General features: G+C 41.2%; 1 protein-coding gene and 1 long non-coding RNA gene across 4 annotated transcripts in view; both read right to left on the reverse strand.

The window, feature by feature from the left end:
- Positions 1 to 2,899: 2,899 nt before the first annotated feature.
- LOC132396404 (uncharacterized) lies at positions 2,900 to 6,650 on the reverse strand. The gene is made up of 3 exons (XR_009512973.1): positions 6,440 to 6,650; positions 5,402 to 5,496; positions 2,900 to 4,236 (listed from the first exon to the last, which is right to left on the reverse strand). It is a non-coding gene; the product is annotated as an uncharacterized LOC132396404 (long non-coding RNA).
- Positions 6,651 to 11,018: 4,368 nt separating this feature from the next.
- setd2 (SET domain containing 2, histone lysine methyltransferase) overlaps positions 11,019 to 13,829 on the reverse strand; it is a 114,260-nt gene continuing 111,449 nt past the window's right edge. For all 3 annotated transcript variants that reach the window (XM_059973967.1, XM_059973961.1, XM_059973972.1), the window contains one exon: positions 11,019 to 13,396. In XM_059973967.1, coding sequence (XP_059829950.1) covers positions 13,235 to 13,396 — 162 coding nt within the window. In that variant the 3' untranslated portion in view covers positions 11,019 to 13,234. The remainder of the gene's footprint in view (positions 13,397 to 13,829) is intronic.

Raw genomic sequence — 13,829 nt, forward strand, 5'->3', positions numbered from 1 at the left:
GGTACTGTGGGACCTAAGGCCAATCTCCTGCCAAATGGTAGTAGCGAGAAGAGAGTATGGCCTGGGTGGTGGAACTCTTTGATGATGGATGCTGCTTCCTTGTGACAGTGCTCCTTGTAAATTTGCTCAATGGTGGGGAGGGGTTTTCCTTTGGTGGAGTGGTTGTATCCACAACTTTCTGTAGCCTTTTCATTTCCTGGGCATTACTGTTTCCTTACCAGGCACTGATACAACCAGTTAAAATACTCTACACCATGCATCTATAGAAGTTTGTCAAAGTTTGGTGACAAGAAGAATCTTTACAAGCTTCTAGGGAAGTAGAGGTACTGTTGTGCCTTCTTTGTGATGACACTTACTTGCTGGTCCCAGGGCAGATTCTCAGATATGTTAACGCCCAGGAATTTAATGTTACTGACTCTCTCCGCCTCCAATCCTCTGATGAAGACTGGCTCATGGACCTTTGGCTTCTTCCTCTTGTAGTTGATAATTAGCTCTTTGGCTTTGCTGATGCTGAGTGAGAGCTTGTTGATGCGCCCCATTCAGCCAGGCTTTCAATCTTCTTCCTATATGCCAATTTGTTACCACATTTGATTCGGCCAACAGTGGCAGCAAAGTTAAATATGACATTGGAGCTGTACTAGGCCTCAGTCACAAGTAAGAATGAATAAAGCAGCTGTACATAGCCTCCGTGGTTCACATGTGCTAATGGAGATGGTATTGCCAATCCATACCGACTGGGGTCTGCAAGCATCCTGATGCATGCATCTTCATTGTCCAGGTGTTCCAGAGCAGATGAAGAGCCAATAAAATGGTGCCTGCTGTCCACCTGTTGTGTTGGTAGGCAAATTGGAGCAGATCCAGGTTACTCCTCACGCAGGAGTTGATATGCTTCATGACTAATCTCTTAAATCACTTCATCACAGTGGATGTCAGTGCTACTGGGCGATAGTCATTGAGGCAGGTTACCACGTTCGGGCTAGTCATCAGTATGATTGATGCTTGCTTGAAGCAGGTGGGTACCTCAGGCTGCTGAAGTGAGAGGTTCAAGTGTCCATAAGCTCTCCAGCTACTGATTAGCATAGGTCTTTTGTACACAGCCAGATATGCTGTCTGTGCCAAATGCTTTCCATCTGTACTGGAATTCACCCTCCTGAAGGACGCTCTTCCATTGACCTCACAGACAGAGATCATGGGGTCATCAGGGGCTGTGGGGTTTGTGAAGGTGCCTTCATATTCTGTCACCTCTTCTCTAATGGTTTCGTGTCAGCTCCTTCACTTTTCAGCATGATAGCCTGAATATTCCTGTTTCCCTCCAATCAGTTTGCTCAATCAGCCTCTGAATACTTTTTTCTTTTCGTCTGCCTCCATCTATCACCTACCCACCAGTGTCTCCCAAATTCAACCCATCCCCAGCGCAACATGCTGTCATCTTATACCCCTCCTCAATCCATCAATCCTTACTGCCCGCTGTCATTACTCCATATTTCTGTCAGCACTGGCCATCTCCCACTCTCAGTCCTGATGCAGGGTTTGACCTAAAATCTTGGCAATTCTTTTCTATTCATGGATGGTGCTTGACCTGCTGTGTTCCTCCAGCAGATTGTTCATTGATTCATCTTTCTAAAGCCTGAGGCTGCCAAGGATGGTGCTGACCAGCTGGATGGGTTTAGAAACACAGGTCGCTTCAGCTGTAGCTGTGGAACATGGAGAATGGTTTTTAACATCTCTTAAAGAGAGAAAACTATCGTAATGATTTCTTAAAAAGAAGGATATCCTAATTTCAATATTCTTCTTAACATGACTTCCAACTCGTCATTGGTACTTCCCACAGCACTCTCTTAGCACACCAAAAGTGTCTGTTTCCAGACAATGGTTCCTTGTTCCATCTTAACAAAACTCCAGGATGAGTTAGATAGAATAAATCTTCCTCCACCCTTTATAACACTCACAGTTCAAGTATGCCATGGGTTAAATTTTAATCACAGGCCACTGAACATCTTTAAGTATTTTGAGCATTGGGGAAACATAGTGGTCTGCAAACTCTCTGATTTGCAGCTTCCAATCCTTTTACTGATTTATAGATTTTTAAAGTTATCTGGTCATTACAGTCAAAATCAGTATTTATTGCACAGGTGAAGGTGGTGGTGAGTGGAAAATATTACCAAGGCTGTCTCCACAAAACCCTTTGAATCTGCAGGAAGGACCAGACACAGGAAGAGTTTCTTCGCCACTGCTTTCAGACTTTGGAACCAGCAACCTCTTTCACGTTCTGGTGCTGCTACATTCTGGAACCTGTAATTCCAATGCTTCCGTTATTGTCATTTCTTCTTAAACCATCTCAAATTGCACTATAAATCTTGCTCCATTCAGTTTGTTTTGTGCTTGCTGCTGTACGTTTTATTGCCTGATGAAGGGTCTCAGCCTGATATGTTGACCATTCTGTTCATGCCTCTCCATTGATGTTGCCTGACCTGCTGAGTTTCTCTGGAATTTTGTGTTTGTTTCTCTGGATTTCCAGCAACTGCAGAATCCCTTCTGCTTATTATTACATTCATGTGAATAATTAACCTATTCGTCTTTGGGATGTGTGAGGAAACCAGAACATCTGGAGGAAACCCCTGTGGTTATGGGGAGAATGTATTAATTCTTTAGAGACGGTGGTGGAAATGAACCTGGTTCGCTGGCATTATACTATTGTTACACTAACCGCGAAGCTACCTCTGTGGTCAGAATCTCTGTGATCTCAATTTCACTGTGACGTTAATCTAATTAAATCTAACACCACTCTCAGATCATGACCCTCAGATTAAGGTCCTAAATGAAACCAGTCCACACCAATGGGCAGCCCAAGTCTTATGCAAACCAAATACTGGACTTCTGACAGATGCTCTCTTCTGAACTCTCCTATGGGAAGAGATTACACTGGACAACAAAGATTTTGCTTCTGAATACTTCTGGATGTATTTTATTGATTTTAGTCAGCTGATCATGAAAATCATTGTATTTCCTTATCACGTACCATTTTTTAGAAAAAAATCACCCATTTTTGTTATTGTAATTCATAATTCAGATCAATTAAAAGGTTGCCCACAACGTAAGCAGAAAAGTTTTCTACCTTGTCCAGGCATGTATTTTCAGGAATATTTGTGACAGCAAAATGTCTTGCTAATGTTGGAACAGCCACAATTCTTCGTTATATCTGTGGCAAGTATATGCTTAAATCTCAAAGATGGGGCATGAGTCTTCTTATTAAGAAAGCCTATGAGCTCTACTTTGGGTGTAAATTTGTCAACCAAGACAAAGCCTGGGGTTCCACACATTTGTCACACAACATGCGCTGTTGATCTTAGAGCTTAGCTCAGAGGTACTTGGATGTCAATGCCGTCTGGTGTCCTGATGACATGGCGAGAGCAGAGGATCATGTGACAAGATTGTTATATCTGTCTCACCAATGTGCCTGGTTTCTCTGCTAAAAACAAGAAATCCGTTGAATACACCAAACTCCCTTCAGCCATGAGACCTATGCCATATCACGATAGTCTTCCAGTACCAATGCCATTAGAGACATGGAATCTAGAAGAGGTAGACAGAGATGCCATGATGCACAAGCCAGGAATGGAAAACAGCACTTACAGATTTTGAACTTTTTACGTTGAGTGAGCCTCATCTGATAACTCACTCTGAGTTAAATAACCTGGTCAGAGACTTGGGTTTGTCAGAGGCAAAAGCAGAATTACTGGGTTCTAGACTGCAAGAATGGAATCTGCTGTCACAAGGAACAAAAATTTCCATGAAAGATTTTGATATTTGAGACAGATGTTTCCCAAATAACTGATATCAAGATTAAGGAAGGTATTTTTGTTGGTCCACTAATCAAATAGGTCATCAATGACAAGCAATCTGAAGACCTTCTAGTGGGACCAGAGAAAATCGCATGGAATGCATTCAAGGATGTTATTGAAAATTTTCTTGGCAACTATAGAGCACCAAACTACCTGCAGCTGGTCGACAACATGCTTCAAGCATACAAAATCATGAAGTGCAACATGTCACCAAACATTTATTTTCTGTGCTCCCATTTAGACATCTTCCCTGCAAATCTTGGCACTGTCAGTGATGAACATGGTGAAAGGCTTCACCAGGTTAGTGTGGTCATGGATAAACGGTATCAGGGCAACTGGAATCCATCCACGCTGACTGATTATTGTTGGACACTTGAGTGAGAAGCCTCAGACACTAAGTACAAATGAAAAACATCAACAAAACATTTTTAGCTTAGTTAAACTATCGGTAAGTGTCAGCAGTGTTATACAATTAAATGCATTATATTCAATAAAAGTTAATTTCTTGTTTCTCCAAATTCTTATGTGATACACATAGTCTGAAATTATATTTGTGTTCTGCTTTAACTGGGCTATCATAACCGAAATAAATTTCTGGGGAAGCAATGCTTTAAAAAAAAATGCTGCCCAGTGTTACCAAATAGAACAAAACCATCAAAAATGCTCTCAGATTCAGATATCTAATTGCCAAGTTGTGCATGTGCAGGCTTGTTTAAAGGATTTCCTGGTTGGTACCAATCCCTTTCCTTTTGGAACATAGCACTGCAGATCAGAACATTCTGAGAAATTGTCCTCACCCACCTGCTTATTATTTTGCCTGTTGTCTTAAATTTGTCTTCAATTTGCCAATCACTCCATAGAACAGTCACAGTACAGGGCTTTCGGCCCACAATGTTGTGCTGATCTTTTAATTTACTCCAAGATCAATGTTAATGCTGCCCTCCCACATTGCCCTCCATTTTTCTTTCATCCATATACTTATCTAAGAATCTCTTAATTAATAATGCATCCCTAATGTATCTGGCTCTACAACCACCCTGGCAATGCACTCCACAAAAACTTACCTCTGACATTCCCCTGATAGTTTCCTCCAATCATCTTAAAATTATGCCCTCAGGTATTAGTTATTTTCACCCTGGGAACATAAAGGCACCGGCAGTCCACCTATGTCTCTTATCATCTTGCACATTTACCATCCTCCTTCGCTCCAAAGAGAAAAGTTCCCGTTGGCTCAACTTTTCCTTATAAAATGTGCTTTTCAATTCAGGCAGCATCCTGGTAAATAACCCACTCTAAAGCTTCCACATTCTTCGTATAATGAGGCAACCTGAACATGATATTCCAAGTTACTGTTAAAAGTTACTGTTAAAAGTTTTCCAACTAATGGCCTGTTAGTTATTATTCCCAGCAATCATGAGATTGCCTGTTACCTTAAATCTATCTTCAAGTTACTCATCACACCTCTCAGTTACAAATTTACTGAGTAATGGCTTATTAATTATTATTTCCAACAGTCATCAGTGGGATTAAATAAAAATAAATGGGGCTTAAAAACTTACCCTTGACTTAACCCATAGAGAATATAGCCAGAGTGGAAGATATGAAGGTGGTTGTCCATTGGTACCCATGACCTTGTATCTTGTTTAGAATTAATCTGTTGGAAAGAAAAAGACATGGAACCAATCTAAAAAGTGTTTGAGAGAAAGAATTTAAATAGAAGCAGCAGATTAAAAAATGACAGGCCCTTATATTTGGCATCCCTCCCTCTCATCTTTGTCCACCCCTCCCCCACCACATTTCTCCAGCCTCCAACGCCATCTCGAATGCTAGTAAGTCGGCTGGAATTAATCCTGGATTTTGGTTTGCGATGTCTGCATGTGATTAAGCCGCAGATGCAGAGGCAGCTGCTCCATTCTTTTTAACTTTGATCATCACAGATGAGAGGAACAGGGAATGGAATCCACATTCAGAGTATACAGCTACAGAGTTTGGAGTGACCGATAGAAAGGAGACTTGCTGAAATGTGGATTAAATTCATAACTACCGTAAAAGATTTGGGGGGCAATCCATGATCCAGCACTCCAGAAATAAGTAGATCCATAAAAAGGAAGTCATCTGATTCTTGTGCCACAAGCTCCCCCCACCCCTTACACAACTTATCTGCTTTCCAAAACACAATTACATTTACTGTAAGGAATTCAGCAGAAATCCAATCACGAGTTAGCAACCCACAGCAGGTTTTGATAAAACGTCACTTGTTCTTTGTTGAGAAGTACACTGTCTTGATCATGGCTGAAATGTAAAGTCCATTTAGAAATGAAGTTGCACCAACCATTGCACTTCCCAATGTTCAGAAGATTAATGAGAGATCTCCTCAAGGCATTTGAAGTGATAAAAAAGTAAAACATTTACTCTAAATTCAGACCAAGACAATAATCTTAAAAGTTGAGGGAGGCCATCCAGCATGGAAACAGAGACACTTAGAACACATCAACTGCTGTGGAAATCAGGAACTCTACTCTTGAAAAATCTGCAAAAAAAACAGAAAAGTATCGAAAACATATCAGGCAGCATCTGTGCTAAAACAAAAGACTCACCTTTCAAGTTGAAGACACATCAGTGGAACTAGGAAACACTCCTTCACCTGATTGAACTTGAATTTGTGTTGAGCAATCTTTTCAATTCTCAGTTTCTCCCAATCAAAGGAGAATATTCATGAGCCCGAGCTACATCCACCTTTTCATGGGATACATGGAACAGTCCTTGTTTCAGCTCTAGGACACTCTGATATACTTTAACCTCTGATACACTTCTTACTGTATTGCCACTCACGTGCAATCTAAAAATACCATTACTTTTGCTGTCAATTACTACCCTGCTCTCACCTTCACATGGTCTCTGACTCCCCCCCTTCCTGTTCTGGACCTTTCCATCTTTTTCTCAGGAGAGGCCAGCAACAGACATCCACCACAATCCAACAGACTCCATAGCTTTCTCCATCCCACTTAGAATCATAGAGTAATCCAGAATGAAGACGCCCTTTAGCCACCACACAGACCATGTTGTCCACCAACTTAGTTCCATTTGACAGTGTTTTAGTTCACATCTCTCTAAACGCCTCTAACCACTCACTTTGCAAGAGCTATTCTTTCAACTCCTCCTCCTCCTCGGAGATCCAAAATCGTGGATTTAAAATGTGCATCGGTGGCAGTTATAGAAGAGCACAAGAGAGAATGTGGCAGTGTGAATGAGAAACAGAGAGGGGCAATGGGTAGAAAGGATCAACAGATGGACAAAGAGGGAAGTGAGAGGAAATGGGGTCAAGAAAGAGGTGATGGACAAGCAGGGAACTTGGGTAAGGAAGGAGAGAGATGAAGGCTGTGGTGAGGAGGAAGAGAATGAAGAAAAGGGAAAGAGGGGATGCTGAGGTTAATGAGGTCATTGTGTGATTAATGAATGAACCTAGTTACAAGGGACTGCCTTATGGGGCACAGGCAACAAGCGACAGGCAACAAGGGAATGCTATGTTTGGGATAAGTAACTAAACGGGTGGGGAAAGAGGTGAGATGGATAATGAAGGGAATGTGGGGGCAAGTAACTGGAAGTGTGAGAAAAGGAATGAGAAAGCAGATATAGAAGCTACAGGCAATTGCATCGGTGAGACAAGGGGGCATTGGTGATGAGGTGGTGAGCAAAGGGAAGAGGGAGTAAACTAGGAGGGAACCAAGCTGGAGAGCAAGTGTGGAAAAACAAACATCACTGGGAGCATTTGGCATACTTGTTGTCACCAGTCAGGGCAGTGAGTATAGGAAACAAAATGTTATATTAGTTATACAAAATGCTGGTGAGGCCATATTTGGGAGTATTGTGTACGGTTTTGGTCACCTTGTTGAAGGGAAGACATTATTAAACTAGGAAAGATTTACCAGATTGTTACCTGGACTTGGAAGTCCATGTAACAAGGACAGGCTGCGTAGACTAGGAGTTGTAGGAGGAATGTAGGAGGTTGCGGGGTGACCTGATAGAAATATACAAGATCATAAAGGACATAGACATAGAAGGTACATAAATACAAGAAGTAGATGCCACCTCTGGCTTCTTCCGCCTATCATCCCAGTCCTGAAGGGTGATGAAGGGTCTCAGCCTGAAATGTCAACAGTTTATTCAATGCCAATGATGTTGGCCACCTCCAGCATTTTGTGTGAAAGTACAGTCTTTTCACCAGGGAGGAGGTTGCTAAAAACAAGATCAGAAGTGAGAGAGATTTAAAAGGATCATCAGGGACAGCTTTATCTTTCAAAGGGTGATGCATATTTGGAATGAACTGCCAGAAACTGTGGTTGAGAACGGCACATTAGCAACATTTAAAAGCCATCCACATAAATACAGGGATAGGAAAGGTTTAGAGGGCTCTGTGCCATTTCTGTGCAGATGGGACTAGCTCACTGGCAAGAGTAAGCATGGACAAGTTGGGCTGAAGGGCAATTTCCAAGCTGTGTGACAATGATGGAACATGTGATTTGGAGATAGCGTGAGGAACAGAGGTGATGGCCATGCAAGATAGAGAGAAGGGCTACAAAGTGTGAGTTGGGGGTGCAGGGGCAAATAGTGTGTGAGGGTCAAAACCAGTGTGGAAGCAGATGAGGCAGCAGGCAAGGGGATGTGGTGGGAGAATGCGCAATGGAGAGAGGGAGTGGCAGTGAAGGAGGGGTGGGAGATTGAGCATGGGGTTTCTGGGGAGAGGGCTCTACAGGAATCTGACAGGCAAGGGATTGGAAGGTCAGCAAAGAGTTTTAGGGGAGTGCGAGTTGAAGTGTGCAAGTTATTATTTCTAAAATCTACTGCAGTAATTTCCTATGGGGGTGATATTGCACCCCCAAAGGGTGGTTACGGGGCATTAGGGGGTATTCAAGATTCTTGGGTGGGGTGGGGGGGGAGCATGGTGAGCGGCACCCAAACGAGGGATGAGACCTGACTGACCAGGTCAGCTTGCTTCAGTTGTCAATATTTGATGGACACTTGCAGTTTGTGTTAATTTCTAATTTTAATTTAGCCCCTTTAACGATGGATAAACTCGCATGGCGCAATCTCTGTGAGTCTGAAGGCAGTGAAGCCTTGAATTTTAATCCTGCTAAGAAACAAACTACATCAATACAATGTTACATACCTGGAGTATGGTTTATTCCACTCCTGTCAGATCAGCATGTGTCTTACCCCATGTGTCTTACTTGTAATACCGTACTGTCTAATGAAGCCATGAAACCATTAACATTGTAGGAACACTTCTGTAAAAGACACACTGAAAAGGCTACTTATTGTTTTACTGTACTCAGTTTCAGAAGATGAAAGAAGCATTTGAGAAGTGTTGCAGACTTGAGTCATTTACCAAGCAAGCTAAAAATGACTTTGATAGTGGTCTCATTGCATTTCCAAATTGATAGCAAAGTGTGGAAAATCTCAAAATTGGTGAAAAATTAATAATGTTTGCAACACACACACACAAAATGCCGGAGGAACTCAGTAGGCCAGGCAGAATCTATTAAAAGAGTACAGTTGACGTTTCAGGCCAAAACCCTTTGGTAGGACTGGAGAGAAAAAGCTGAGAAGTAGATTTGAAAGGTGGGGTTTGGGAAGAGAGAAATGCCAGGCAATAGGTGAAACTGCATTAATAATGGCTGCTGTAACAGAAGTGCTCACCATTGTTCTCAAAATTGATGAGTCAACTGTGCAAGACGACAAGGCATTCCTAATGGCATATGTACAATTTATCAAAAATAGAAAAGTTTTCATAAACTTCTCTTTTGTAAAAAGCTAAAGCCAATTATCAATATATGACAAACTCAAAATGTACATCGAGGATAAAAATATTCTGATTAGGAACAAGATGTCTTGTGTAACAGATAGAGCACCATATATGAGAGACCATGCTGGTCTCGTGGCACATTTTAAAAAAAGACATTCCAAGTCTGCAATCCATTGTGTAATACACCATCAACATCTTGCAGCCAAAAACATCAGCCATTGACTTTTTTTAAAAGCATGATTCTTCTATTATCTATTAACAAAAGGAAAGCTCATCCATTAAATTATATTTCACCTGTTACAGCGAGATAACAATGAAGAGTTGAACGCTTGCTTCTTCATACACAAGTTTGTTGCTTGTTAAGGGGCTGCTGCTTAACATTTCTTTGATCTTTTTGACACTGTGGTTGAATTGTTGCTTAAAATTGACAAGAGCTTGGGAAACAAGATTGAACTTTTATGTGGAGATGTGGCATACCTAGCCGATCTGTATGACAAAATGAACATTCTAAATATGAAACTGCAGGGTGAGAATTTCAATTTTGTCCAGCCAACAAGTGCAGTGTCCACTTTTATCAGAAAATTGGAAATATACAAGCAAAACATTGGGAGAAGAATGTTCTCATAGTTTCCCTGCATGGAAAGTATGGCACTCTCTTTCAGACTGTGATTCGCAAGAGTACTGCTGACGCCTGCAGTCACTGAAGAAGGATTTTCAGAATCGATTCAAGGATTTGAACAATCTGGAAATTCCAGACTGGGTAATTAACCCATTTTTTGCAAGGTGGAAGAACAAGAAGGAAGTTTGCAATAAATTATTGAAATTCAGAATGAAGAAGCAAAAATACTTTTTGAAAATGTTATCTTTTGTGGTATGTGGCTACACTGTCAGACAAAGTTGTCTGGTCTTTGGCCAAACTGCTCTTCATTGTATTTTCACCCTCCTGCTACAGGAAGGAAAGCGTAGGAATGGATCAAGCACAAGGACAGGCACAATGGATTATGGGCATAACCAGGAGCACTGGAATGAGTGGGGAGCTGGTGAGGGAAAGAACATGTGAGAAAGTGTGCAAGAGCAAGAAAACATAAGGTGAGATCAAGCAAAAGATAAGTGAACAGAATGAACACTCAGGGAAGAGAGTAAAGATATGGGGTAGGGGATGAGAGATGGAAAGAGAAAGCATGGAGGGAAGGCAAAGGCTCGGCAAGAAAGCGTGGGAAAAACAGGGAGAGCGCTAACTAGAGTACCTAGATAAAGTACACAGCAAGTATAAGTAATAATAAAGGGAATAGAGAATACAGATAAAACAGAATTGTACGTCAGCCACATAAAACATGCATAACATGAAGATAATACAATGACTCATGAGTAAGTCTGTGCAAAATTGTTTACTTTCAAGTGAGTTGCTGAGCATTAAATTTAATAAACTAGTGGCTTATTGTACGAGAGGAGCATTTAACCTTATCTTTCCAGTCAAACCCTTTCAAGTGTCCCTAATATGACCTCTGCGGTCCACCGCTTCCTTCATAATTATGCTAGTTCCACACATAACCTCACACAGGCATCTTACCTCTTCCAAGAGCCACTTCACATTACAGGAGTCTGACCTTAACCTTAAATAATTAAAAAAAAACTCTAATTGACTATTTTAAAAGGAAGACTCCAAATCAGATTTCAAACAATGTATATTTTTTTTAACTTTTAAAAATACACGACATTCATCCCTGCAAATTTCCAGCTCCTAGCACCAAGTGAAATCTCTGCAAATTGTAAAAATTACAAACGCACAAGCCACTTTAGCAGAGAGCACCCACTGAAACCATTTCCCAGAAAGTCAGAGAGTGAGAAAGAACATTTAGCAGCAGTCCTTCTTGGGTGTCAGCATGTCTTTTTGCAAGACTGTTTGTCCTAGCTGCTTAACCATTTCAGAAATACTTGGGGAACTGTTGTATTAAAAAAAATCATTGTCTATAGTACAGAATCAAATTGATTTTCAAACTGGAGATTTTCTTCAAGCTTTTACTACCAGCTACTAGATAATTCGTGTATCTATTCTGCTACCCTCACCATTCCTCAGTCAGGGTTTTTAAATTTAATTAATAATTAAAAATCCTAGGTAAATCAAACATTTCTTTTAAATAGCGTATTGGCTCACGCTACATATGGTTGAGGCTAATGGATGTTGGACTGAAATTAAAACTGTTGCAGTTAGGGGAACAGTGATGGGTACTAAGGCTCAGCTACTCATTATAAATCCATTACTGTCAATTGGGACAGTGGAGGCTATGAATGAGCAACAAATCTGTTACGGCTCCCACAAGAGTTCAAAGCTCAGTCCACTTAATCTGGAAGTGGTAACCTCTGAGGTTGGTTGCGGTAGGGGAGGGGGAAAACTGGCTAATTTAGTTATGCCAACACTAACTGTAGTGCTCAAAACAATGACCACGCACATATTTTGGGAGCAAGCCAGGTAAATTGGGCCTTCTTAAAATAAAATTTGATGGTACCTTCTTGCCTGTTTCCACCACCCTTCCAAAAATCATTCTGATTTACAGAAGGTTCCTTGCGTCCCAATATGGCTGCTTGGATGCTGCCTCGAGAGACCGTTCATATGTGCGAAGCTGGATTGTCAGTGCCGACAGCCTATTTAATTGTAGGGTGGCATGATGAAGGGCAATAATCCTGTTCTCACACAATCTCTTTCTGGCTGAAGATGGGAGATGGGAGGGGAAAGGAAGGTGGGTGCACAAGATGGTCACTGATAGCCAGAAGCCTGCTGAAGCGTTTGTCATTTCTCAACTCCAATCAAACGTATACTCGTCAACACCAACAAGCTCCTCGCCAACTCCAAACCAGAGGTAGGGTGAGGGAGAGGGGTGGGAGGGAGGAGCCTCAACTTTCCTGGCCTGGATTTTCACTGAAGTTTTTGAAAGTGGATGCGAAGAGAAAGGGTGATCCCAATTAAAATTCATTTTGTTTAACCAGACACTAAAGTTTTTCATTACTTAGTGAATTAACACCACCGTCTGCTATCCAAACGAAAAAAAACAGCAACCTTTAAGTCAGTACTAGTCACAGATCATTTTGCACAAGTTTTTTTTAAAAAAACAAAAACAGTTTTAAAACTTTTTTCCAAAACACTTATTGTCACAATTCTTTTTGCAGACATTAAATTGTAAGCAAAAAGTATTTTTAAACATTTTCTTTACATAAAAAAGTCCGTAAAAATTTAATACAGTAAAATGATTCTTTTTTAAAGTATGAGTTTTTTTTGCTGACTGTCGATGATATACAGTCAGACTGAGTTGATATCTAACCAATATTATAGTATTTACATAGTAAAAGAAAGAGAATAATGAATCCACCACATTCCCACAACCTATCCCCCTCAAAATGTACTTATCAAAGTGAATGGGGTAAAGTTAACTAGAAGTGGTTTCATTGCTTTCTCAATATATTCACATATGCATTAAAACAGTATAATACAGATAGTTATGAGGAGATTGAGAAGCTAGTTATAGATCCACATAGTTTTTGCTCAAGGGCGGGACAGGCCTGTGGGAAGGGGGGAGACGGTAGGATTTATTATTCAGTCAACATCCGGTTCTTCTTTAGGCTTGTAAACTGCGCCAAATTTCTGCATGTACTTCTTGATATATTCCTTGGTTTTATGCTTCACATTTTCATTGCATTCCAGATCCTCAGGATTCTTGCATTGTTTCAGCTCCTTGTTCATGACACCATGAGTCAACTGCACGAGAGAGAGCAAAGTGAGAGGTCAGGAGATTCAAGGGCAGGGCATTTGAGAGGAGAGGGGGACTGAGGGAGGAGTGGGGCCAATGTGGTGGGAGAATTGATGGGAAGAGGATGAGTAGAAAAGGGAGAGAAAACCAGGGGTGGTCATGTTCGGGAGAGAAGAAGAGGGTTTGTGGAACATAAGGGGTATGAAGCAGTGGCAGTGAGGGCATGCCAAGGGTCAGTGGACTGGAAAAATTCTCACTTTTTGTCCCAGCCAAACCTCCCCTAGTGGTCTTGTGCATAAGTACATTCCCTTTGTTGTCCCAATTTAAAAGTTGGCAAGGGCACCTGTAGTTTATTTACAACACAGGTTAGGTCAGTTGACTCAGCAAGTCTCACTGTCAGAGCATCTCAGTACCATTACCAGCTAGGCCTACGTGACATAT

The sequence above is a fragment of the Hypanus sabinus genome, chromosome 1 (genome assembly GCF_030144855.1).
Source record: "Hypanus sabinus isolate sHypSab1 chromosome 1, sHypSab1.hap1, whole genome shotgun sequence".
Taxonomy (NCBI): domain Eukaryota; kingdom Metazoa; phylum Chordata; class Chondrichthyes; order Myliobatiformes; family Dasyatidae; genus Hypanus; species Hypanus sabinus.